This window comes from Convolutriloba macropyga, chromosome 13, assembly GCF_964194025.1.
Source record: "Convolutriloba macropyga chromosome 13, txConMacr16.3, whole genome shotgun sequence".
Taxonomy (NCBI): domain Eukaryota; kingdom Metazoa; phylum Xenacoelomorpha; order Acoela; family Convolutidae; genus Convolutriloba; species Convolutriloba macropyga.
This window is the reverse complement of record NC_134480.1, coordinates 11,884,356-11,910,712: the sequence shown is the minus strand read 5'-3', so window position 1 is coordinate 11,910,712 and position 26,357 is coordinate 11,884,356. Positions and strand designations below refer to the sequence as shown.

The 26,357-nt window shown below is 36.1% G+C and overlaps 1 protein-coding gene across 1 annotated transcript; it reads right to left on the bottom strand.

Moving 5' to 3' along the window:
- Positions 1-318: 318 nt before the first annotated feature.
- On the bottom strand, positions 319-26,357 carry LOC142351914 (uncharacterized). The gene is made up of 7 exons (XM_075404170.1): positions 26,145-26,357; positions 17,893-18,163; positions 17,043-17,267; positions 3,012-3,203; positions 2,607-2,809; positions 1,001-1,084; positions 319-632 (listed from the first exon to the last, which is right to left on the bottom strand). The coding sequence occupies exons 1-7, from the start codon at positions 26,354-26,356 to the stop codon at positions 569-571; spliced, it is 1,251 nt and encodes a 416-aa protein (XP_075260285.1). The 5' UTR covers position 26,357; the 3' UTR covers positions 319-568.

Genomic DNA, 26,357 nt, shown 5'->3' with positions numbered 1-26,357 from the left:
TCGCAAAGCAAAATTTGAATCATGCTTGAAGTAGGTGTTTAACCATTTCCCACTATGCGTTCGGAGTTGGGGTACACGCGAAAAGAGGTCAAAAAATTCATAACAAAATTAATGAAAAATATTGTATAAGAGAATAATTTTCGAACATTTGAACTGTTGAGAAATGAAAGCCAAATGTGCAAGTTTTGAAAAATGTTTTAAAATTAATGTTTTAAACTCAGCTTTTAATGGTCTAAGTGTTTAAGATAACTGTGTGGTCATGGGATTTGAACGAATCGAGTGAAAATGAGCAAAGTATTGCTCATTAAGTTCAGGTGCTTTACTGATAAAAACTTTATTTCTCTTCTAATCGTTGTTTGTAAATAAAAGTGTTCATTTGTTGTTCATCCATCTTGAAACAAAGATAATCCTAAATATCAACCCAGTGATGACGTAATTGATTCACGCTCAGTCCTTGCACATCTCTCGCCATTCAAGTTGCTCTTTTCTTATGTCTCCTACGGCAATTTGACCTTGACTTTTTTATCGATCTGCGCCTAGATTTAGCGGTAAAAGCTTCTTCGCAATTTTAGCACACAGTGTCGCAATTACAGCATTGAGGACTTGCGGTTAACCTTCTTCTTAGGCAATCGCTGAAACAGTTATCATGAAAGAAAGTAAGAAAGTAAATCAAAAACTGTTCTTAGTTCCTTCAACCCACCCACTAGTTTTTTCTTTGACTTTGATGACGATTTCGTATAGCCCAATAAAAATGGTCACTAGTCATTGCAATTAATTTAGCATGCTGTAAAAAATAAAAATAAAATATCAATTGTAGATAGCCGCCGCTTTCTAGCCAGAACCATTGTAAATTGATGAGTCAATTGTAAATTGATAGCTCAATTCTAATAAGTCATCTTATTACCCCATTGATCCCATTACCCGCTCCCACCTTACCCGAGCACCCCTCCCCAAACACCGACCGTGAAAAATGATCTCAAATGTCGACCAGTTAACTTACCGTTCCTTTTCAAGTCTGACCCTTTCCTCAAATTCCTGGTTGACTCGTAACCGCAGGCAACCGTTCTCCTTTTCCAATGAATCCCTATGAAATAAAAAAAAAATACTTCCCAATATTATAGTGACGTCCTTTGTCAGAGTCAAATGGTTGAAAATGTAACCCAATGTAAATTACGTAGAACATAAGCTTGGTATAGCTTGGCAGGAAGCTATACATATTCGAAATGAACTTTGGTCAAATAGATAAAAAATGAAACCTTGAAGATTAAAACAGAAGAAAAGGCGTTTATAAAAAGATGCCAAAGTTTCAATTAGCTTGAGACAAGTTGGTTTTATGGTGTAAAAGGCAAGCCTAATGATGTGGATACAATACTGATCAATTCTCAAAAAAAATCATCCTCGTTAGAACTCTACAACCGGCAGTGATAGAAATGTGACCCACTCACTGACATCTCTAATAACTATCATAGAAAATTTATTCACGCAAAAATATCTTTTTATATAAAAGATCTTAGCTGAACTTTCAAGAGAAAATTGCTTTCCAAACAAAAGTGTGGCTCATAACATTAGAGTGGCTCATAACGCTTTCTGTTGCCACGATTTAATTTCCAGAGTTACAGTTCAACAAATTCTCATAAAATATGGCGTTTCTTCAAAATATGCCGCAAAAAAGTCACTTTGCAGAAGAAAAGTAAGTGTTTTCGTTCTAAATGGTGCATCAATATGCTCAAGACGTTGTTTTCTTTCTGACAGAATGTTGTTTTTATTGATGAATAAAGGGTGTGCATCTCCAGCGACGGAATTGTTAGAGTTTTTCGAAGAAATGGAACAAGATTTCTTGAAAAAATTAGAAAAAAAAGCAAAAAAAAGTTCGGACAAACGATCACTTATGTTTTGGGGTGCAGTTGAAATTGACGCAGACGTCGTGAGAGACCTGTTTGAAAACTATACAAACCCTCTACTGGCCATTAAAAAAGCTAATGGTGTAAGGAGGCGTTATTAGAGAACAAATTTATACTCAAAATGTTATAATGTTTGATGTTTGTATTGCATTTTAAAGAATCTTTAGGTGTACGTAGTGTAGTTCTCGTAAGATGCTACAAGTTCTCATAAGTGTCTTATGAGATATTAATATGAAAACAAATTTGTAAAAAAAATCAATAAACCGTATGTGAGGTGAAACTGTTATCATGGAAGCTGTGATAATTAAGCTTTGCAGCCTTTTAGGCCATTTATTTCGGCCGTTCCTTTTCGGCACTCTTCATAAAGAAACAGTAGCGAGGAGCGAGTGGTGAACACTGGCCTAACTCCGACAACTAAGAAACTCAAGAGTTTCTTAGTCTGCGTCAGTCGCTAACAAGTTATGTCATCGATAACTTGTGAACGGTTATTACAGATCTAGAAAGGCATCGTTAAGTATATTCACTGCACCAGGAGTAGATTAAAATTGTTGGTTTCGACAGAACACCTCAAGGTTTTGAGATCGTTCTGAATCAGCACTGAAAATTAAAATTTCTCTGAAATAGCTCTGAATCAGTACTGATGATCTCTGAGCGTTAGGTACGGAGTGGGTTTTGACAGAGCACCAGAATTTGGGTTTAACTTACGCTCTAGCTTCGGCGACCATCAACTGCTCCCTCAATGACCTGTTTTCATTCTGTAAACAGTGAATCTGTTCATGTAGTTTTGCCTCCTTTTCAACTAAGCACGCAATTTCCGCCTCAAGTCTTCTAATTGACTCGCCCATTTTCTTGTTCACGTCATTTAGACGTGCGTTCAGCTCATCAGATTCGTGCAATGCGGCGTCGAGCTAAAAACACATACATTTGGTCATTTCATGCTAAATTATGGAAGTTCAATAAAATCTGTTCTATGAAAAAGTGAGCGCAACCACACTATAACCCCACCCAACCCCCCCCCCCCCCCCCCCCCAGAACGTTTTATTTAAAAAATGTGATTTCGACACTTTTTAGTACTATCCAAGTTTGTTATCTGGCCGGACAAGAGCTTACCTCTTGAAGAGCCCAGGATCCCTTTGCAATTTCACACTGCAGTTCTTTAATCCTGTTCTGAAGATCTCTGACTTTGTTCTGTTCAGCACAGAGAGCCTCTTCTAATGCTGCTTTATCTCTGAGCAGAGTGTGAATTTGTAGTTCCTGTTCTTGTATCACCCGTTCACACTTTTCTAAGGCTTGCAGAGCTCTCTAAAAAATTGAAACTAAGGTAAGATGTCGCAACGCGTTATTTGAATCAAACGTACGCTTAATTTCCAACTTTCAGCCCATTTCTTGCATAATTTTAGCGCATTGAGTGCATTTCTTACAACAAAATGCGCTGAAATGGCGCTAAAATCTGGACCCGGGATCTTTTGTCTTTTTCATTTCTGTCTATCTCTTTCTTTTCTCTTTTTTTTCTGTTCTTTTCCGTCCGCCTTTTCTCTTTCGTTTGTTTTTTTTTGTTTCTCTTTCTTTTCTGCATCTCGTTTCCCTTCTTTTCTTTCTATTCTCTCATTCTTTCTCTTAGTCTTTTCTGTCTCTTTTCAGTTTTGTTTAATTTATCTTTTTGCTGTCTCTTTTCTCCCGCTCTCTCTCTCATTCGTTTATCTTTATTGACTGTCGTTTTCTGCCTTTCTCAATCTTTCTCTTTTTTTGCCTCTTTTTAATTTGTCTGTTTGTCGTTTCTTCCTGTTTCTTTTCTGTTTTTCTTTTGTCTTTGTTTTCTCTTTCTTTTATGTTATTTTTTTCTCCCTTTTTTTCTCTCTTTCTTTCTTTTCTTTATCTCGCTTCTCTTACTTATCTCTTTTTCTTCTGTTTTTTGTTCCTTCCCTTCTTTTCTCTATTGCTTTCTGTTTTCTTTTTCTTTCCTCCATCCTTTCTGTTTTATTTTTCTCGTTTTTCTCTGCCTTTTTGTCTTTCTTTTCTTGCGGCTCTCTTTCTTTTCTCTCTTGCTTTTCTCTTTCCTATCTTTCTCTTATGTCTTTTTTCCCTTTCTTTTTTCTTTTTCTCTTCTGTTCTTTTTTCTTCCTTTCCTCTTTTGTTGCTTTTTTTCCCTTTCTCTTCTCTCTTTCTTTCATCTCTGGTCTTTTTCTCTTAATTCTCTCTTGCTTTTCTGTTTTGTTTTTGCCGTTGTCTTGTCTTTCTCTCTTTCTTTTCTGTCTTTCGTTTCTCGATTTCTTTTATCTCGCTTCTCTTTCTTCTCGTTCATTCCGGTTCATTTTTTTTCGTTTCTTTCCTATGTTTCTCTCTTTTTTGTCTCCGTCTTTTCTCTCTATTTCGTCTTTTCTCTGTCTTTTTTCTCTCCTTTTCGCACTTGCATTTCTCTCTCTTTCTCTCTCTCTCTCTCTCTCTCTCTCTCTCTCTCTCTTTCTCTCCTCTTTCTTTTTCTGTATTTTTATCTTTCTTTTGTCTTTCTCTTATTTCCCTTTTTTTCTGTCTCTCTGTATTTCTCTCTTGCTTCTATTTTTTTGTTTTTTTCCTCTATTTTGTCTTTTTTTGTCTTTTTTCTTTTATCTGGTGCTTTTCGCTTTCTGTTCTTTCTTTTTTTTCTTTCTTTTCTTGTCTTTTTTCCTTTATTTTCTCTTTTTTCTTTTGTCGTTCTTTTCTGTTTCTATTTGGTCTGTTTTCTCTCCTTCAATATCATGCTTCTTCTCTCTTTTTAAATGCTCTTTAAACATGCAGCCTAAACTATTACATGTGTTACGCTACGCCAACTTGTAGAAGTTGGTTATCTCTACAAGTCTTATTGCTCCTTAATTATGCAGGTGAGCAAAGCCAATAAAGTTGAACACAAAATTGCTGGTTCTTGGGGGTACTATACTGAACCAAACACATCCCAATCAGTACAGTCGCCACCGGCACTCCCCCCCCCCCCACCCGAGGTATTTGATATCGTCTCTGACCTCCCTCTGGGCGATCTTGACTGCGATCACGTGATGGTAATGTAACGTAATACCTATGGCTGTTGAACGAGGGGCATGTTTTCCAGCCCGAGGTGGTACGAAAATGAAATTTAAAACTTTTCCTTTAAATGATGTTCTTGTTATGCTTTTGCGGGCCTTCTAGTGTATACTAATTTGTCATTTTTCTGGCACGCCTTTAAAACTCAAAATTATAATTTTCTCTGCTGGCCTTAGGAAAAAATAATTAATTGCGTTTAAATAACATCAAAATTGTGGATTTCATTATTGTAGCAACTGCCGATAGTTTTCAGCCGTTTTGACTTTTTCACAGGGAGATAGTCAAACTCAGTTATAAATTGGCCGGTAGAGGCTTCTTTTGTAATTTAGAAAGTGACCCGTTTTGAGCATTCTTGACCGCTTTGAGAGTAAACGGGTGCTATTGTCTGCCGAAAAAAAATTAACCGAAAGGATTATTAGCCCAAAAGGATACATTAAACAATCAGGTTTGAGAATGCAGAGATGTTAGTGTGAGAGCAACCTTTTCGGACCTCATATTTTGTTCGGATGAGCTAGATGCATATCAAGTCCCATAGGCCATTGAGGCATGACCGTGGCCCACAATTCATGGCGCCAATTTTATGTGTAAGCAAGTTAGATAATTGCACTTCCCTCTTATATTTGCATGTAGCAATTATCTCAAGCAATTTTTTCTGCTACTATGCCAATTCTTGAATTTTTTTGCTAATATTCACGTCAGCTATTTTTCCATAAACAGTTTTGGAGATCAACGTTCTCACGTCTTTGGCCATTATTTTTAGAAATGATTAAGTTTGATCGTTCTCCAAAGCTTAAAAACAATCGGGGTGTTTAATATAATTTAAAATTTTCTCGTCTATAGAAGTCCATTTTATCTCAATTTTTATTATTTTAGCTGTGACGAAAATATGACGCTTCTGAATAAAGATAAATAAGAAATATTTTCAAATAGAATTAATTCATGTGTCATCAGAAAAACTTTTTATCGCTTTTTTAATGCTAGCTAAAGACAAAAAGATCAATGCCCCCTATTTTCTTTTTTATTTTTAAAAAAAAAACTATTATTGGTGGTCAATGTAATCTCAGTTTTTCCAGAAGTTTTCTTGTACGTCTAGAACCAATTGAGAGTATTTTTGACACTCAAAAGAAATCAGAAGATAAATGTAAATAGATGGTCGGTCTAGAACATCTTTTTTGTGTTTGAGAAGTGGTAGAAAAAGTCATGCCAATAAAAATCATTAGTGTTTTGACCGTTTTCCACTTAATCACCAATCAAAACGGATCTCTTCTTTGTTTTCAAATAACTAAAATTGATACCTATGCGAGTGTATTTTTTAACATTAGATATGATTGTATTTTTCGACGTCACTTGTATTTCAAGCATGAGAAATGATTGCACCGCAAAATTTAATAAAATCATAAATAGTGCAAAAAAACAGTTCATTTTTTAACTTATATTTCAAAACTTTAATATCAAAATGCAGCCACAAAGCAAAATAAGTACTTACGCTCTTTAAAGTGTTCCATATGGAAAACATGGGTCAGTTTTTTTAATCAGCAATAAATTTAGCTTCAGAAGAGCTCAGAGTGAGATTTGAATTTCTAGACGCTGCCTTATACGATGATGCATCGAGCCTCAAAAACTATTTGAGATAGCCTAAGAATTTTGCTAACTTTTCAAAGTTTAACCCAATGAGAGCACGGTAACGTCAGATTTTGTTCGGAGATTTCGTCAATTTATCGTGTTAGTCGATTGGTTGTGTTATCTGACATCTGTTTTGGGAAACGGCACATAAATTATATGATTGGTATAAATTTTTGTGGGTATCGCGCATAATAATTAAAATTAGAGAGAAGTTTGCAAAGAGTCAGGGTTTGTGGTGTAAACGGATCTTCCCTAGTCATAAAAAAATTTAATATTTGCAAAAATTTGTAAATTAACTTTGTAAATAATTGGTTAATAATGCATAATAATTGCAAAAATTTGTAAATTTTTTACAAATATTTTGATTAAATTTGCAAAAATTTGTAAACTTGAAAATTTTTTTGCAAATGCTTGTAAAAGCAAAAGTTGATTGGCAAATTTTTGTAAAACTATAGATAGAATTTGCAAATTATTGCAAAACTGTTAAAAGAATTTGCAAATTTTTGTAAACAAGAAAAAAAATTTGCAACTATTTGTAAACAAAAAAATTCTAGTCAACTAAAAAACTGATTTAAATTTTTGTTCGGATTATGTATATAAGAGAATGCCGGTATTTTAGGAAAATTGAAGCTTTCAGCTCACTTGCCTTTAAAACTAATTCTATTTACAAAACTGAATTGAGAGAAGTTGAAGTTAAATAAGTACTACTCAATAAATCTTAGAGATTTAAGTAATACGAAAAACAACAATCGTACATACAACAAAGTCAAACACTAGGAGCAGAAAAATTGAAACTAAATTATCATATTGTAAGTTGACACAATCGTCTAAATTTAGATTATACGCAAGCAATTGGCTCACACAAAACACCTGCTAACAAATACAGAAAGACTTGCCGGGCCCTTTCGATGTGCTTTTTGCCTACATGTTACGTTGCTGACAGTTGCCATCAGGCTTGTACGTTGAAGGTAATACGTCTTAATCCTTACACGTTCTCTGATATGATAAAAGAAATAAAAGTCATCGAAAGAGCGTTTTTTGGCCTTTATTTTTGATGCCGCTCCCGGCTTCTCAACTATTGCGGCTGAGCTTAACAATTCAGAAATCAAATTGAATAGCGCTTCAAGGTCATTTCAAGCCCTAAAGCTAGAATAGTGTGACAAGCGAAATTTAATGCTACATTCTATCGAAGCCATACTGATTTGTTCATTTTGTTCTACATTTATATTTAGCAACTATTATTAGTACGCAATCGTCATTCATGAAGTCAAACTATAACTCAAACTCGAACTACCTCAACCACCAGCAAAACAATACTACGACTTAACAGTATTGCATCAGATTCTTTGCGATTGGATTGCGAATCAACCTGCTATTGATACAGAATATTCGACAAAATTTCTACATGGTTAACAAATTTCCCATGACATCAAATTTACACTGAAAAAGTGACGTTATGGAAAAATGTTCACATTCTGTCGACATTAGTATCTACAACCAATCAACAGTTGAATTTGACATGTAAATCCACGTGACTAGCAGCATAAAAGGAGCTTGAAAAACTACCAAAAATCAGAAGAAACTTGTGAATTTTGTCTTATTATACTGACATACAGTGCGTATTGAAGCAAACTTTCTTGAGCGGTAAATTACTTGTTATCGTGTCTTGTTTCTGTAGATCATATTAGTGATTGTACAGTTTTAACTTTACTTTGACTTGTGAAAAGAGAATTAACTTTGATATTCTCAAAACTTTCTTTCTCAGGAACGAAGTTCCTAAGTAAGAGAAACTTTGTGCAAAAGCATAAAGTCAGTTTCTCTTACTGGCTTTAACGAAGCCTAATCTAGTTCAACATTGGTGTTATTGAAACCAATAGAGAGCCTTGCTAACATTAAAGTTAGAAAAATTATTATTCTTGTTCACCTATAGTTACAGTAATTCAGCCCCTTTCTGTAATCTTTGTAGCAGAAAGCTGAAGCTTTGTAGAAGTATAGCCAATTGACAGGGCTACAATTTGTTGGAAATAGAATTCCTAAATTCGGTTTATAACATGAGTTATTAACAAAAACTCAACAAAATTTTGATTGTTTCAATTTGAATTATTTTGTTATTCTGAGAGAAACAAGCTTGGTATTCAGCAAAGCTGAGCAATTAGTTATCAGAAGTAATTGAGCAACAAGTAATGCAACGGTATTCTACAGTATAGCGGATAATACAATTCACAAAAGTTAACTGCAAAAATACAATATCCGGACAGATTTGAAACCGCTGAAACGAACTGGGCGGTGTAAAGTTTTCCTTGACTTTGAATGGAGAGCAGCCGTTACATTTGGTCCGCCGACCCGGACAGTGGAAGGCAAACTGCTTTCCAATCTGATGAAGAGAGTGCCGAAGGCACCCCCTAAAGAGAATCAAACAAATCAACAGCGCAACGCCTGTGAGGCAGAGCAAAAGTTGCGAGTGCAATTCACAAAACACGTTGAAGAATTAACCTCGCTTAAAAGGAACAAGCAAAGCAAAAGGCAACCAGGCAATCCCTGCACAACCAGCAGAGAGGAGCTTCAATCAGCAGCTCAAAGGTGCGACAAGAAATTCCAAGATTTATTGGAAGAAGTCAACACTAAAACAGCGATTGGCTACAAAATAATTGAAGATTCAGATCGACCCAACAAATTAAAGGTCCTCTATCAACAGACTGTCCACCTCCTAGAGGAAGAAATACCCAAGCAACTGCAGCGTCGAAACAAGCTTGTGCCCTACCAAGCAAATTTTGTTGAAGAGCATCTGAAAGAAGCAAGGAAGTGCAAAGCAAGTTTGGACTATCATTGGCTTGCATATATAAGCAAAGGCACGCAACCAGAAATGAATGCAGAGCAAAACAACGCAACCCAAGCAGTGAACGACAGCGAGAGCAACAACAACTACCCAACGGACAACCCAGTTGCTCAAACAGTGCAAAATGGAGCAACAGCAAGTGGCCAAGAGACGGAGAATGTTTCCGAAACATCGTCAGCAAAGCAAAGGCGAGAGGAAAGGATGAAGAAATTCGATATCGAATTCGAAACCAAGACGCGACTGGAACAAGCACGGTTTGAGCGAAGGAGGTTAGAGCTGGAAATGCAAATGAAGGAACTGGAAACCAAGCATCAACTACTGGAGGAAGAGCGCGAGCTAGAGCGCAAAGTGAAGAGAACAGCATTAGAGAACAATGATGCTCGTTCGCAATCAACTGGTGCTTGAGACAAATCGCCTTTCAACTGGACCCCCAAGAAAAGAGATGTCTCTGACTGAGCCAGCAGAATCGACAACCTTCTAACACCAGATCGATCAACAGCTCGCTTCGAAGTAACCCCTGAAGTGAACAGGCAAAGTCACTTCTCACGATATCGCAGTTCACGAGACCGATCCTCAAGTGTTGAAGACCGAGACGTTTCCCCCAGAGCTGGTCTATTACGATACAACACTGGCTATTCAGGTAGTAGTAGCCTACCAAAGCTGAAGTTGAACAGCTTCGACGGGAACCCTCTCGAATGGCCGGAGTGGTCTAGTATGTTCATTGCTACAGTGGATCAACGACCAAAACCAGACTCAGAGAAGATGAGCCATCTGAAGACTCTACTGACAGGCAAGGCAAGGTCAGCAATCTCTGGAATGGGCTATTCTGGACAGTTCTATGGTGCTGCATGGAGCATTCTGGAGAGGAAATTTGGAAGGCCTCATGTGATCATTGATGCACAACTGGAGAGTCTTCGCAAAGCAAGTCAGGTGAAACCACACGACTCAACAGGTCTGATCAGTTTCTCAGTTATTGTTTCGAAATTTGTGAATGTGCTCAAAGAGTACAAGCAGATTGGTGATCTGCAATCAAGCTCGACATTGTATATGGCAGTAGATAAACTACCCCAAGTTCTCAAAGAGAAGTGGTGGTTCTATGTTGATGATAAAGATGAAGATTGGCCTGATCTGATTATGTTTGACAAATGGCTATCAAGGATAGCATTCGTGCACGAAGGGTTTTCAGCTTTCAAGGGAGAGCGAAGAGAAGAAGACCGAAGAAGCACAAATAGAGACAAACGGTTCTCGAAAACGTCGAACTTCAGTGCAAGTTCCAACGTGAAAGAAACGAAGCAATCGCAAAATGATCACTGTCCGCTATCTGATGGCACTCATAAAATATGGAACTGTCCACTATTCAGGAACATGATTGTGAATGATCGGTACGCAGCAGTGAGGAAGCAACGCTTATGTTACGGGTGTCTAGGCAAAGGGCATGCAATCAAAGATTGTAAAGTCAATGCGTGCGGCATCAATGGATGCATCAAGAAGCACAATCGATTGCTGCACTCGGAAAACCAAATGGACGAGGGCAATCACGCAGTCAACGTAAGCGCAGCAACAATCAACCAGAGTAACGAAGTTACTAGCTTTCTTCAGATAGTTCCTGTCTCAATACAGAGCGGTGGCAACAGGCTGAACACATATGCTTTCCTCGATAGTGGTTCAACGGTTTCATTCATCGATCAAAGTGTGCAAGAGAAGTTACGAGCCGAAGGCACCGATGTGATGCTCAACATAGCTGGCATACATGGAACAAAGGACCTGAAGACAGAAAAGGTTCCTCTCAAAATAAAGGGACTACATTCAAAGGTGCATTCAACCGAAGCGTTTGCACACCCGTCAATCTCCTTGGGAAACACAAACTACAACTACAACAAGCTGAAGCAAAGCTTCAACCACTTGAGTGTTTTACCAAACAAAAGCTTCAACTTGATGGAAGTTGGCATCATCCTTGGTCAAGATGCTTATGAGCTACAACGCCCATTGGACTATAAGATAGGAACTCGAAGCGAACCTTTCGCCGTTCTAACAGAGCTAGGATGGGTAGTCAGTGGACCCATGACGGGCAAAAGAAGACAAAATGTTTGTCATTTCGCATTCCCAGAAGATGTGAAAATGGCGGAGAATATTCAAACCTGGTGGGACATAGAAACTTATGCTTCCAAAATCAACGTCGTCAGTCAGTCAAAGAAGGAACTGCAGGCACAGAAGATGCTAGAGAGTACGACGAAGTTCACAGGCGAGCGGTACGAAGTGGGAATGCTGTGGAGCGAACCAGAGCCAAACCTACCGAACAACTACAGCTCAGCCCTGGGTCAGCTTTACTCACTGGAGCGAAGATTCCAAAGGGACCCAAACTTGAAGAGTTTGTATCAACAGTCAATAGATACAGACGTAGAAAAAGGATTCGAAAAGATATTGAAGGAGTCCGAAGTGAAAGGCACCTTCGGGAAAGAATGGTATTTGCCCCACCATCCAGTGCTAAACCCGAACAAGCCGGGCAAAGTAAGACGTGTTTGCAATGCCGCATCAAAGTACAAAGAAGTATGCCTAAATGACAAGCTACTAGCAGGACCTCATCTGCTACATGGCTTGATTGAAACAATTTTCAGATTCCGTGAAGGACCAATAGCCCTAACAGCTGACATCGAATCGATGTTTCTACAAGTGCAAGTTCCCGAACAGGATACAAGTTGCTTGAGGTTTTCATGGCGTCCAAGAACTAACGAACCTGTTCAGATATACGAATATCAGCGTCACGTATTCGGAGCTAAGAGTTCTCCAACTTGTGCGAACTATGCTCTCAAGCGAGTGGGACTGGACAACGAAGAAGAGTATCCAATAGCAACACAAGCAATACAAAACAACTTCTACATGGACGATTTCATCAAATCGGTAGAAACCCCTGAAGAAGCAATTGAAGTCTTCAATCAACTACAACCTCTTCTCTCACAACATGGATTTGAATTGAAGAAGTGGATAAGCAACAACGATGCAGTTACCAAAGCAATCCCAGAAGACTTGAAGTCAATCAGCAACACAAAGCAAGTCGAAGTGGAACCCAATACGGAAGGATCCTCGGTGCTAGGACTACAATGGACCGTTACTGATGACAGTCTTCAAGTATGCAGAGGTACAAACAAGGAAGTTGAAGCACCTTTTAACCCAGAGGAAGATTCTGTCACTGGTATCTTCAGTATTCGACCCGATCGGATTGTTTGCTCCGTTCAGTGTTCATATGAGACGACTTCTGAAAGGCATCTGGACTAAGAATGGACAACATTGGGACAACGAAGTGGAGCCTAGTGAAGAAGAAGAATTCCTGAGATGGAAAGAACAACTTCCAATAGTGGCTGAAACCAGCATCGATAGAAGATACTTCAACAGAGAGAGGGACAAAACCGAACTTCATGTGTTTGCTGACGCATCTGAAGACACGATGTGTGCAGTGGCCTATCTACGTTCACAACCAAAAGAATACTCAGCTGACTTAGCATTTGTCATTGGAAAATGCAGAGTGGCACCGATGAGGCATCTTTCAATACCACGATTGGAGTTGCAAGCGGCAGTCATGGCAGTGAGTTTGAAAGAACAGATAGTCAAGGAACTTGAAATGAGGATAAATAGTTGCAGTTTTTGGTCAGACTCAACTACGGTATTGCAGTGGATACACAGTTCCCATCGCAAACAACAAGTGTTTGTAGCCAATCGAGTAGCTGAGATACTAGATACAACTGATGTTTCACAGTGGAAACATGTAAGCGGTATCAACAACCCAGCAGACATTGGCACCAGAGCAATCAACATTGAGGAACTCAAGAGGAGTGAGTGGCTCACTGGGCCGGCCTGGTTAAAACGTCCAGAAAGTGAATGGCCAGAGCAAGTAAACCTAATCTTTGCATCAGATGAAGAGAATATACCCTCATCAGTATTCATGATACAGGCTGAAGAAAAGAAAGCTGTTATCCAGTGGGAACGATTCAGTAACTTCAACAGACTAGTAAATACAGTGGCATACGTACAGCGAGCATTGAACAAACACAAACCTGCAACACTCGTAGTCAACATTGAAGAAAGAGAAAAAGCAAAAGCAACGATCTTCAAGTTACTACAACAAGAACAGTTTGGTGAAGAGATGAAATCTCTCAAAGCTGAAAAGGAAATTCCAAAAGTCAGCAAAATGCTACAATTCTCCCCCTTCCTGGATGAAGAAGGACTTATCCGAGCCAAAGGCAGAATAGGCAAAAGTCAATTGGACTTCAATGCGAAGCATCCAATATTGCTACATTGGAAACATCATGCGGTTGAATTATTCTTGCGAAACGAGCACAAGGACAATCAACACGAGGGCACTGAGCATGTAAGAAACATTGTTCAGCAGAAGGTGTGGATCCTAGGCATACGGAACGCCTTAAGATCAATCAAGAACAAGTGCATTACCTGCAGAAAAGGCAGAGCACAAACGATAGCACCAGTAATGGCAGGTCTACCCGAAGAGCGGTTAGATGCTTCAACAGCTTTTACAAACGTTGGAGTTGACTACTTTGGCCCTTTCATTGTGAAGATTGGGCGAAGAAGTGAAAAGCGATGGTGTTGTCTCTTTACTTGTCTAACTATGAGAGCGGTGCATATAGAAGTGGTACCTAAGTTGGACACTGATAGTTGTCTCAATGCAATAATGAGATTTATTGCTCGAAGAGGCAAACCGAATACGATCATCAGCGACAATGGGACAAATTTTGTTGGAGCTGAAAGAGAGTTTGCAGAGTACGTCGCCGCATTGAACAAAGAAGGGATCGAAGAACACCTAATTCAACGAGGAATCAGATGGAAGTTCAATCCACCCGCAGCACCTCACTTTGGAGGAGTATGGGAGCGGTTGGTGAGAAGTTGCAAGAAAGCAATGTATGCAGTGTTGGGGAACAGATCAGTCACCGAGGACGTTCTTTCAACAACGATGTGTATTGTTGAACAGACTTTGAACTCAAGACCTTTGACTCCAGTCAGTTCAGATGTTAATGACTTGGAGGCATTGACTCCCAATCACTTCTTGCTTGGCAACAGGAACGTTTGCTTACCCTATCTACCATGCGCCGAAGAATTTGTTGATCATCGAAAGCTCTTTCGACAAACTCAAGCATATGCAAATCTCATATGGGACAGATTTCGGAAAGAGTATCTGCCAACTCTGAATAATCGACAAAAATGGCGATCTACGTCGAACTAAACCCTTAAAGAAGGCGATCTCGTTTCGTTGGTCGAAGACAGCAATAAGCGTGGATATTACAACCTAGGTCGAGTTACGGAGACCATCGATGGGTCTGACGGTGTGATTCGATCAGCTATAATTCGAACGAACGACGGAGTGTACAAGAGACCAGTAGTGAAGCTCGCCCCAGTACTAACTGGAAAAGATGTTTTTGCGATGGAAAACAGGGCCGGCGATATTGCGGCTGAGCTTAACAATTCAGAAATCAAATTGAATAGCGCTTCAAGGTCATTTCAAGCCCTAAAGCTAGAATAGTGTGACAAGCGAAATTTAATGCTACATTCTATCGAAGCCATACGGATTTGTTCATTTTGTTCTACATTTATATTTAGCAACTATTATTAGTACGCAATTGTCATTCATGAAGTCAAACTATAACTCAAACTCGAACTACCTCAATCACCAGCAAAACAATACTACGACTTAACAGTATTGCATCAGATTCGTTGCGATTGGATTGCGAATCAACCTGTTATTGATACAGAATATTCGACAAAATTTCTACATGGCTAACAAATTTCCCATGACATCAAATTTACACTGAAAAAGTGACGTTATGGAAAAATGTTCACATTCTGTCGACATTAGTATCTACAACCAATCAACAGTTGAATTTGACATGTAAATCCACGTGACTAGCAGCATAAAAGGAGCTTGAAAAACTACCAAAAATCAGAAGAAACTTGTGAATTTTGTCTTATTAAACTGACATACAGTGCGTATTGAAGCACACTTTCTTGAGCGGTAAATTACTTGTTATCGTGTCTTGTTTCTGTAGATCATATTAGTGATTGTACAGTTTTAACTTTACTTTGACTTGTGAAAAGAGAATTAACTTTGATATTCTCAAAACTTTCTTTCTGAGGAACGAAGTTCCTAAGTAAGAGAAACTTTGTGCAAAAGCATAAAGTCAGTTTCTCTTACTGGCTTTAACGAAGCCTAATCTAGTTCAACATTGGTGTTATTGAAACCAATAGAGAGCCTTGCTAACATTAAAGTTAGAAAAATTATTATTCTTGATCACCTATAGTTACAGTAATTCAGCCCCTTTCTGTAATCTTTGTAGCAGAAAGCTGAAGCTTTGTAGAAGTATAGCCAATTGACAGGGCTACAATTTGTTGGAAATAGAATTCCTAAATTCGGTTTATAACTTGAGTTATTAACAAAAACTCAACAAAATTTTGATTGTTTCAATTTGAATTATTTTGTTATTCTGAGAGAAACAAGCTTGGTATTCAGCAAAGCTGAGCAATTAGTTATCAGAAGTAATTGAGCAACAAGTAATGCAACGGTATTCTGCAGTATAGCGGATAATACAGTTCACAAAAGTTAACTGCAAAAATACAATATCCGGACAAATTTGAAACCGCTGAAACGAACTGGGCGGTGCAAAGTTTTCCTTGACTTTGATAGGAGAGCAGCCGTTACATCAACGAAGAGCAGTTAGCGTTGTATTGTCAAGTATTGTGACATAAGAGTTACGGCTAGTTTGTTTGGTTGAGTTTGTTGCTGTGATTTGCTAGCATTGTTCTTCCCGCCTCCTCGCTCGTGGCTTACCATCTTCCTCCCGTGCTATCCCGGCTTTCCGTCCAGTCACGCGCTACCCGCTCAACGTTTTCGTCGCATCCGTACCGTTTTCCCGCTTAGTCGCGCGCCTTCCGCCCGACGTTTCCGCCCGCCCGTCCGGTTTCCCGTTGCGTCGTGCGTTACTCGTTCGGCGTCTCTTCCCGTCCTATGAATTTTCTGAAAGACCAAAAAAATGTTATTGTCACTCAGAAATCTCCAAAACTGGATTCTCAACAATTTGTAAAAAAAATTATTTACAAATTTTGTAAACAAGGGATTGATTTATAAAAGTTGCATCAATCGTTAACTTAATGTTTTTCAGACATCCTTTTTACAGATGAAAGATCAACAACTTGAATTCCAGATCTTTTTTTGTGTCAAGGCTCACTTTACCTCAAAAGAGTACTTGTAAAAAAAGATTGGTTTATAAATGTTCCAAAGCTTAGATTTGTTTGTAAGTTTTGTAAATTATAGGTTGATGTTTAACAATTTATAAAATATATTTTTTTGTAAAAAAAAGTTACAAAGATTTGCAAAATATAAATTTGCGAATGACTAGGGTTGTATCACCTGCGCACTTTGTCATTTAAAAATTTGTTTAGAGTTGCACAATATTTGGTGTGATTGACAAGGTGTACTATAAGATTGCCCAGGTTGAGGTGTGCGTTAATCGTGAGACCATTCCTGACTGATTTCAGCCATGATCATTCTTTGATTTAAAAAAACTATCGAGTCAGACTGTTCGTTTTTGTTTTTCTGACCCTTAACGCACACCTGGGCTTTATTTTACCTGATGTGCTAACTGGGCTTGGTGCAGCTCCTCCAATACATGTTTATACTCATGGTGCAATCGCTCCAGTTCCGCCTGCAACTCACAGATCTCATCTTGCAACCTGCAAATCTCTTTCCTCAAGTTCTCATTCTCACATCTGGCTAAATTTAGCTCCTCTGTTAATCTGGCTATTTCCCCGTCCGCTTGGGATAACCGGAGAACAAGGGCTGCTATTTCGTCGTCCTAAAAATGCAGATTTTCTCGAATCTTTCAAATAAATTTTCAAATGAATTTAGCATATATATTTGATAACAAAAATTGCGAACCCAAAGACGAATGTTGCGCTGTCATTTCTCTTAATTTCTAAGCGTACACATAAACGACTTCTTCTTGTGAGATGAATTTTTTGTGCACGAAAAACGTCTCGTTTGTTTTTTTCTCGAGTGATGAATAATCACGTTTTTTCGTGTGAATAAGAGTACGAGGAACATGGCCGGTTTTAATCAAAATTTCTGTCTGCAAACTGGTTTTTTAATTGTTCTTATGAAAAAAAAATCAAGGGGCAAAACAAAATTAGAAATCAAAGAAAATAGATCAAAAATTCAGATAAGATTTCAATTCTCGATTTTATCTTGATGAGAAAGGTAGTTGGCTGGTTTTCTTCAATTAACTTTTTGTTGTTCAAGATAGCGTTTATTATGCCACTTTTTGCAACAAATTAAACTATTAGTTTGCTTAAATTAGGTGGCTGATTAACTTCGAAAAAATTAGAGGCAATAGAATATTTTTCACCATTAAGAGCAGTATTCGAAAGGTGTAATTTGGGCTAAAAATTCATCGACGAAAACTAAATTTAAAACCTTCAAACCTTTGACTGTATGATGGCTTTTAACTGCTCTATTGTATCTCTCAAATTGTGATTTTCATGTTCCAATTCGTGATTCGCTTCTTCTAAACAAGCTATATGTCTATCTCTGGATGCAATTTCTTTTTTCAATTGATCAACCGCCGATTCACAACAACGCAGTTTTGCGTGCAATTCGCTTATTTTCTGTTCGTACATGGCTATTGTTTCCAGCGCTTCTTGTAATTCGTGTTCCAAGTCCTGAATCTGTTTTTGGAGACAATCTATCGTGTTCCTGAAAAAGATGGAAAAACAGGGAGATGTTTCCTGTGCTTCCTGAAAAAAAAAACCCCAAAAAAGGAGCTCAAACCAAGTCCAACGCACACAGGGTATTTCCAGACCAAAATTAATGTATCTGGCGATCGAAAAATCTGGAAAATGGTCTGATTTCGGTCTAATCAGAGGTCTTTTCCGTCTGAGCTCAACAGTCTTATAGGAAATACCAAAACGGCTCGTGCAAGACTGTCAAAAATTGGTTAGAAATTTTTCTTTGTAATGGAAAACAGCTCTTTTGGTCATCAGTTTTGCAAAACTCAAATTGAAGCAATTTTTGGAGCAACCTTGATAACAACTTTCTTTGAGATGAAAATTCAAAAAATGCATCCCTCAAATTTATAATCTTTTAACACATGCATTTTGAACCTCATGCATTGTAAAATATTTTGCAACGAAAATCACATCCTCAGAAAGTTGAATTTAAGCAAGAGCAATAAGAGGTTGTAAAAAAATTATTGTAAATAAATACAGGAAGTATTTTGAAAAATTATTGTAAATAAATACAGGAAGTATTTATTTACAAAAAAATTATTGTAAATAAAAACAGGAAGTATTTTGCCAGACAAATGTGAAGCACTCAGTTGGCACGCTAGAAGCAGCAAACAGACTAATGACTGATTTTTTAATATTGCATTTTTTCTTATTGAAAAAATGCCCACCTGATGAAGTCTTTGCCAAATAGTTTGAACCAAGTTCCAGTTCACAAGTTTTCAATACACGTCACAAAATATCAAGAAATTGTCAAAAATTAGAGTAATTGATTATGTCAAGTTTTGTCCCCTTTGAAAAAATTTTGTTTAAACTTTTCAATTCAAATGAACATATTTTTTTGAACAGTTTAAGTTAAACAAAAAAATTATCAAGTGTTTTTGACTGACCAAACAAAAAAAAATACAATGAAAGTACAGACGGTTTTAGTGTTTTAGTGAACTCACGCGTGTGAAATCAGTATTTTGAATATTCAAATAGGTATCAACTGGAGAAAGTAAGTTTTTAAGTCAACGCAGACTAAGTTGAGAAGACAGTTGAAGTCAAATTTAAATCAGGTTTTTCATAATATAAAGTTGCTGATCGGTGTCAAGCCATAGTACAAACAAAACGAATTCTGCGTATCAGTGCGTAGGACAGAATGTTCCAGCATACGTCTCAAGTTTGCTAAGAACAGAAAAATGTTTTCCTAATTGGAGGAACGTTTTTCATTGTGAATACTGCGGACTTTTAACTACTCAAGTTGGCTACTAGGGAAACCTTCTTTAAAAACTCTATGGAGAACAAAGACAAATAAAAAAGTAAGAGTAAAGATTACCAACACTTTCTAATTTTATTCAAAAAATTTTTGTTTCAAAAATAAAAATTAACCCTAACCAACTGAATAGGTTTCAAAAAAAGAGAAAAATTAGAGACATTCAATTCAAAGTGCGAAAAATTATGCGACAAAATCATAGTCAAACTTTCCCCAACTTTTCAAGCAAAAATTTTGTTTTTATCATTCTGGTGAGTTCAATCTGATAAAAAAAGTTAAACAACTCAATTGAAACACCTAAGAAACCTAAAAGCATCAATTGAAAAGAGTAATTTTTTATTCAAACATGAATATATATAAAAAGACAAAGTGGATCCGAACAAATTATTATGAGTCTGCTCTTTTTACAAAAAAAATTGTCCCACTAACAAAAGCAATTAAGTGTGCTTCAAGTGAAGTGAAAACCAAGAAAACTCTGTACCCTTCCGGTTGAATAGGACTTAAATGAACTTGTAACAAATTGAGGGCTGTCGATTCATGATCACTTTGATAATTTAAAAAAATAACAAAGGCAGAATTATATGGAGTAACATGTATTGCAGTTTATTGATCTGAAAAAAAAACTAGTTTTCCAACGTTCTTATCCCAAGTTTCCCGGTATTTATGTGCTTAGCAAACGTCAATTATATTCTTATGCTATCTAAAGATTTTCAAAATTGTATGTTTTTACCGAATTTGGATTAGAAGAATATATTCTAACCCCTCAAATTATACAATACGCATAGAAAATTTCGTTAGTCTCGGAAAAAAATTTGTTTTGTGCTGCCTTGTGAAACAAAGGTTTTTAATCCTATGGTATATGTCAAATTACAAAAAACGAGTTTAAAGAAAAAAAAAGAAATTTATGTATTTTGCAATCTTTTTCAAAAAGTTTTGACTTTTTACATTTTAGAGTGACTAAATTTAGCAAAAATTACTACCTTATCAGTTGGAAAAATTTTAGATACGAAGAAAATGATTTTTGCAATGATCACAACAAAGAAGCGCATAAAATCAAAACTGTAAAAGAAGCTTTGGTTTTTGCAGTTTTTGTTTTGTGGGTACTTGAACTTTCAAATTTTTTTGATGTTTTAGTTCATAGTTCTTTCATTTACCAATAAGTTATTATCCCATTCACATTTGACTTAAAATGACATAGATCTTGGATTGTCAGCAAATTCTCCGTTAGTTTTGCAGTTTAGAGACTCAATAATACTAACAAAACTCAAATCGCAGTAGAAATTTTGAGTTTATTAACTAATTGCTGAGATATGATATTCTAAATAAATTGTATAACCTAAGAATTGCCTCTAACAACTGCACTCGAACAACCTTCATATAAAATTAATTTCCATTTGCAAAAATTTAATTGAAAATAAAACTGATAAAGGAACCAGAAAAAACTTATAATGTTTTTTTCTAATCACTACAGATACAAACACAATCATTAGGAACATCAATTTATTGATATGTTGACACTACCCATCCTAAAGAGAGTAAAAATAGAGAAAATATGTAAAAATTATAAGCATATAAATCATAATTGCGATACTGAGATTTATGGCAAAATCCAAAAAAAATTTTGAAAGTACAGCCGCCAAGGTGAAGAAACACAAGATTCAGAGCATTACGACCTTAATTATAGCATGAAACACAACGTTTGAAGTCAATAAACTATAGCTAGTAATTTTTTTCCGTTCGTTGGGATAAAGGTAAAAGAAACTACAAATGAAACCAATATACACAATTTCAATTGTTGCAACCGTTAAAAGTTGAAACCCATGTTTTGATCGCAAAATGCTGAAATAAAATGCCATTGAGAACTGTTATTTTTTACACTAAAGACAGTACTGCAAAAAAAGCGACCAAAAACTGTCAAGGATCAAACATAGCGGGCAGAGTGCCGGAAAATAGCCACGATAGACGCTTTTGGTCTACCATGAATTGAAACAACTGAAAAAATAAGATTGACAGATCGACCACAAGCATTTTAATAGACCACTAGACTTTTTGGGTTAGATTCGGACTGTCATTTTTATGAGACACATTTGCTCTACAAGGAAAAAGCCCTAATGGAGCATTTTCAGAACTAATATTCGATATTATAACTCAAGACTCTATTACTCAAGAGTTAGGGCATATAAGCTTCGCACTACTTAGATACACACGATTGACCTTTAATTAGTAAATGTTCATAAAATTTAAAGTTCCATAAGTAAGATCAGAAGTCATTTTTTAGTGAGGTAAGTCACGAAATTCACCTTAAAGCAGAAATGACGTCACGAACACAAATTTTAACTGCAAAGCAGTAGATGTCACTGAGGTCATAGAAAGAGTCAATTCCAAGAAGTCATGGTAGGACAAAACAAAGATATCTTAGACGATAAAAAAAATGGGAGCGCAATAATAGCCGCCTGGAATTGCTGACGCGGCTTTTAAAAACACGATTATTTTTTGAAACGCAAAAATTCAATTAAGGCTAATCTCAACAAATGACAGTTTTATTCAGTGAGAATAAGACGTAAAGCAATGAATGAACAATCAAATGTGTCAAAAATTCAATAATTTTTTGTCAAATCACAGAAAAAATTATTTATCAGTTTAGACAGTATTCCAGGATGATAACTCTCATTCACGATAGATACTATCAATAATGAACACAAGGCGGCTCGGTAAGGTGTGATTGCACATAAGGTTCCGACCCCGCTCATCCACAATTTTGGCATAATTGTCTACCAAATGAGGAACAGATGAAAAAACACAAAAAATTCAAGTAATTTTCAAAAAAAAACTGGTGTATGAACGAAAAAGTAGCCTTAAAAGCAAAAAACTCAGTGGATTAAAAAAAAGCATCAGATTGATGAGATACGCCGATAATAAGAAAGCGAACAAAGACGAACAGCAAAATCAAACAACAACAAAAAACATGATTTACATCAAAAAATTTATGTCCGTTTTAAAAAACAAAACTTAAAAACAAAGTCAAAATAGCGTCAGATAAATCTGAAAAAAACAAAATAAGTTGTAATTCACCAGAACAAAATGGTTATTCATCAGTTCATAATAAAGCTTTGTAACAATTAGACAAAACAGAACAGAAACTTTAAAGATAGAAAATTCGCTGAATTGTTTTTAAAAAAACAATTAATTTCAAAGTAATGAAAACCATTAGGAATCTACTGAAAAATCCCATAGGTTTAAGATTATCAATGCTTCTATAAAATTGACTTAAGAACTCTTGGTATTCAATTTTTTTGCAGTTACAAAAAGAACAACAAATAGACAACAAACTAAAAATCAATTAAAACTTGCCAGAAAATGCTTTGGTTGCTATAAAGCCATTTTTTGGCCCCCAAAATATGTTCGATTGCACCTTCGTCAAACACCGATAATGTATTATGTGGCCGCTCATTAATCAAAACCAGCAACACTTAGAAGACAAAACGAAAAAAATGCAAAATTATGTAATACTTGTTTTTTTTTTCGAAAAAAAATTAATTACAAAGACATAAAAGCCATTAATTATAAAATGAAAAATTAGAATAGGTTCATCCATTCTTCCAAAGGAAGCCCTTGAGAACTTCAATTATCCAGAATATGTCTTAAGTCTACAAAAAGAACGTCAAATATGACAAAAATCAAAAATTCATTTACTTTTTTTTGTGAAAAACCCGTGTCGAAGCCAGTAAAGTCATAACGAATACTTTAAAAACATTAGATTTTATGACACCAATCCTTTTTGAAACCTTCCCCTGACAAAAATTTTGTCATCAGTAACCTTTAATTAACGAGACCAGGTAAGAAACAGACAATAAAAGGAACAAAATTGAGAAGTTCAATTGTTTTTTTTTTCATTTTGGAAAAAAATTGTTTTCAAGGTCATGAAAGCCATTATCTATCTTCTAATATCGGAACATCGGCTCATCTACTTTTCCAGGAAAAGCCAATCAAATCGAGTTAATGTACAGGAAATTAAGTACGACTAAAAAGACAAAGTAAAAACAACAGTTAGAGACAAAATTAAAAAATTCAATGAAACTCTTCGAGAAAGTACTGTCGAAGCGGTAAAGAACCACAATCTATATCTTTAACGATTTAAATACTTTCAATTGTGCCTTTTTTTGAACGCGAAAAATGTGATATATGAACTGAAAATAACGTGATAATTTGACAAAACTAGTAAACATGAAAAATGGGCAATTACCTAAAAAATTTTAAAAAGAACTGTGAAATCTAGTAGTATCAAAGCCTGTAAACCATAACTTAAACCATAAATCCGCAATAAAGACTAAATTTGAATTCAGCAGAACGAAGGAGCACTCTTTGATTGCTGACACTAAGCTTCAAGTTGACCAAATTAATGGAAAAATGGAGGCATAGTTCAATAAGCCATTTTTTATTTAAAAATCAAATATTTCAAAAGTCAAAACCAACATAAGCTTTCAAGCAATCAATTAGATAAATTATTTTTGAGCTTAGTAGGAAGCCAATAGGACCTATCACTAGCGAGCTTTGATTTGAAATGTTCTGTTCGTTATTTAATTAATTTAAAAGAGAACAAATTTTTTTAATAAAAATCGACTGACGACAATACGATTTTTTTGTATTTTAACGGTCCAAGAGTGGTACAGAACTAGTCCTTCCAATGCTGATTGTCCATTAGGAATATTTAATATTTGGAAAGTCACTGATATAGATATTTTGTTAGTTAAAAAATCAAAATTAAATGCTGCGTTTTTGATAATCAACGAATAAAGTTAGCAAAAAACGGCAAAGTTTTATTTACAGAGCACTCTCAACTGAAGTTGAAGCGTAATTAGCCCCCTTTTTAGTCTACAAAGATTGTGGTAGTGGTTTTTGGGTGTGCACTTCTTGCAAAATGAATCATAGTGGACTAAAGAAACCTATTTCGTTCTGTTCTTGATGACAATGTCTGAATTTTGTGAAAAATTTAGCCGGAATTTGTGACAAAAAAATTCAATGAAATAGCCGACATTATATTTTCTCTTTATGCGTAAAATCAACAACATTCTTTGGAAAAATTTTAAATTTCATCAAAATTGCCGAAGTTTTAGTCAAAAATTCCGAAACAAGGCGAATGAAATAAACGGAATTCACTCTATTTTCTCGAAAATTTAAACCTCGATATCTCCCTGTCAAAAAAAAGTCACAAAAATCTTTTTAATTCCATATTCTACGCTGGACAGGCTTTCCAATGATACCAGTCTCAACTCTCTACGATGAATATATCGATCGGCCAAAATTGACTGAACAAAAAAACCCATTTGAGTATATAGTTCCCCCCCCTGAAGAGGGGTCGGAACAATAATGAAACGAACGACAAAAAGAAATACAATACTGGGCAGAAATGCAGATGATGACTAATTTTTTTGATACAAAATTGTCACAAAGTAAAAATTGTTAAGTATTAATGGAAACTATTAGGAAGCTTTTTATACATCTGATTATAGATACAGTAGACCAGTAGTTAGTTGCATTAAAATCGGGTAAATAAAAAGAAATACAAAAATAGGCAAAATTCGAAAGTCGATAATTTGTATGTTAAAACAAATAGTATTGAAGTCATTGAAAAATTTGCAGAATTTTTGATGGAATTCGAAAAAAAATTAAGCAGTATTTGAACTCATGCATGATCTTTTATGGACATCATATCAAAAAATCTCGAGAACACTCTGCGAAAATAGAAGCCAAGTTACTGCACGTGAAAGAAAGTGATTTCACAAGCGGAAATTTGTTGAAACACCAATTTCTCACTTCACTTTTAAGACAGTTTGACAAAAATTACTTTTCAAACTACTTTTTTGCTTCCTTTACTACTCTAACGTGATTACGATGATCACTCGAAGTTGGATTCGTTTTGACATCACAAAGTCAAAAAGAGTGTGAATAGATCTTAAGAAAAAAAGACAGCGCATCAATACAATTCAAATCTTTTGTATTTTTGAAATCCCAATATAAAGCCATCGAGACCTCTGCTCAGTTATTTCCTTTTTAAACACACAAGTTAAATTCACCACCCTCAATCAACCCCCTTCTAGTAATCGAGACTTTCCGGTTTTCTTTTCAGTTCTGCCTTTCGTTGATTTTAAACTCTTCCCCCTTTTTCACTATGGAATAAATTTGGTTATTTCAAAATTAAAGTCAAAACTAACCAATAAGAGTTATAAAATGATGTTCTTCTTTTTTTCTTTACGATGCGTAAACCAAGAGTGAAAAGTTGACTGAAGACAAAAAGCCGGCTCCGACATTTGAAATAACGTTGGAGAAATAAAGCCAGGGTTGCCATGATGCCATGATTCAGTACTGAATTATCTTTACTGCCGTCCAAAAACTAACTTCCAATTTGTCAACTGCTACTATTCTTTGAGTTCGGCTTTGTTTGCGCTTTAAAACATTTCATAGTAAAAATGACATTGCCAAAGTAAAAAGACAGAGCTTAAATATCAATGTTCAGATCTGAGTTACCACGGTTCAGGATCTCATTTCAAATTATTAACTATGCTAATTTATCAGGTCTGCTTTTCTCTGCTTTTAAACATTTCATAGAAGTACCGACATGATCAGTGTCAGGTCATTGTACAACACAGACCTGTTATATCAATGTTCAGTACTGAACTACTATGATTCAGGGACTTACTTCAAATTGTTCACTTCCTGGTGAAGAACAGCTATTTGTGTCTCGTATTGACTTATAATCTCATTTTGGTGTTGTATGTGACATTCGGCTTTTGATAATGCGTCTCGTAGACACTTCTCATTGGCTGCGAGTTCTCTCAGTTGCATCTCGGCACTTCGAAGTCTCTTCTCGGCTTCCGCAACTCGTTCTTCGGCACGTCGTAGGTCTTCCATG

Bases quoted from the DNA above. Each gene is read 5' to 3' on its own strand.
- LOC142351914 (XM_075404170.1), bottom strand. From the start codon at position 26,356: ATGGAAGACCTACGACGTGCCGAAGAACGAGTTGCGGAAGCCGAGAAG. The intron at 18,164-26,144 runs GTAAGTCCCTGA...CATCTTTTTCAG, and splicing joins CAGGAAGTGAACAATTTGAA to GAACACGATAGATTGTCTCC. The intron at 633-1,000 runs GTAAGTTAACTG...TAACTGTTTCAG, and splicing joins GTCAGACTTGAAAAGGAACG to CGATTGCCTAAGAAGAAGGT.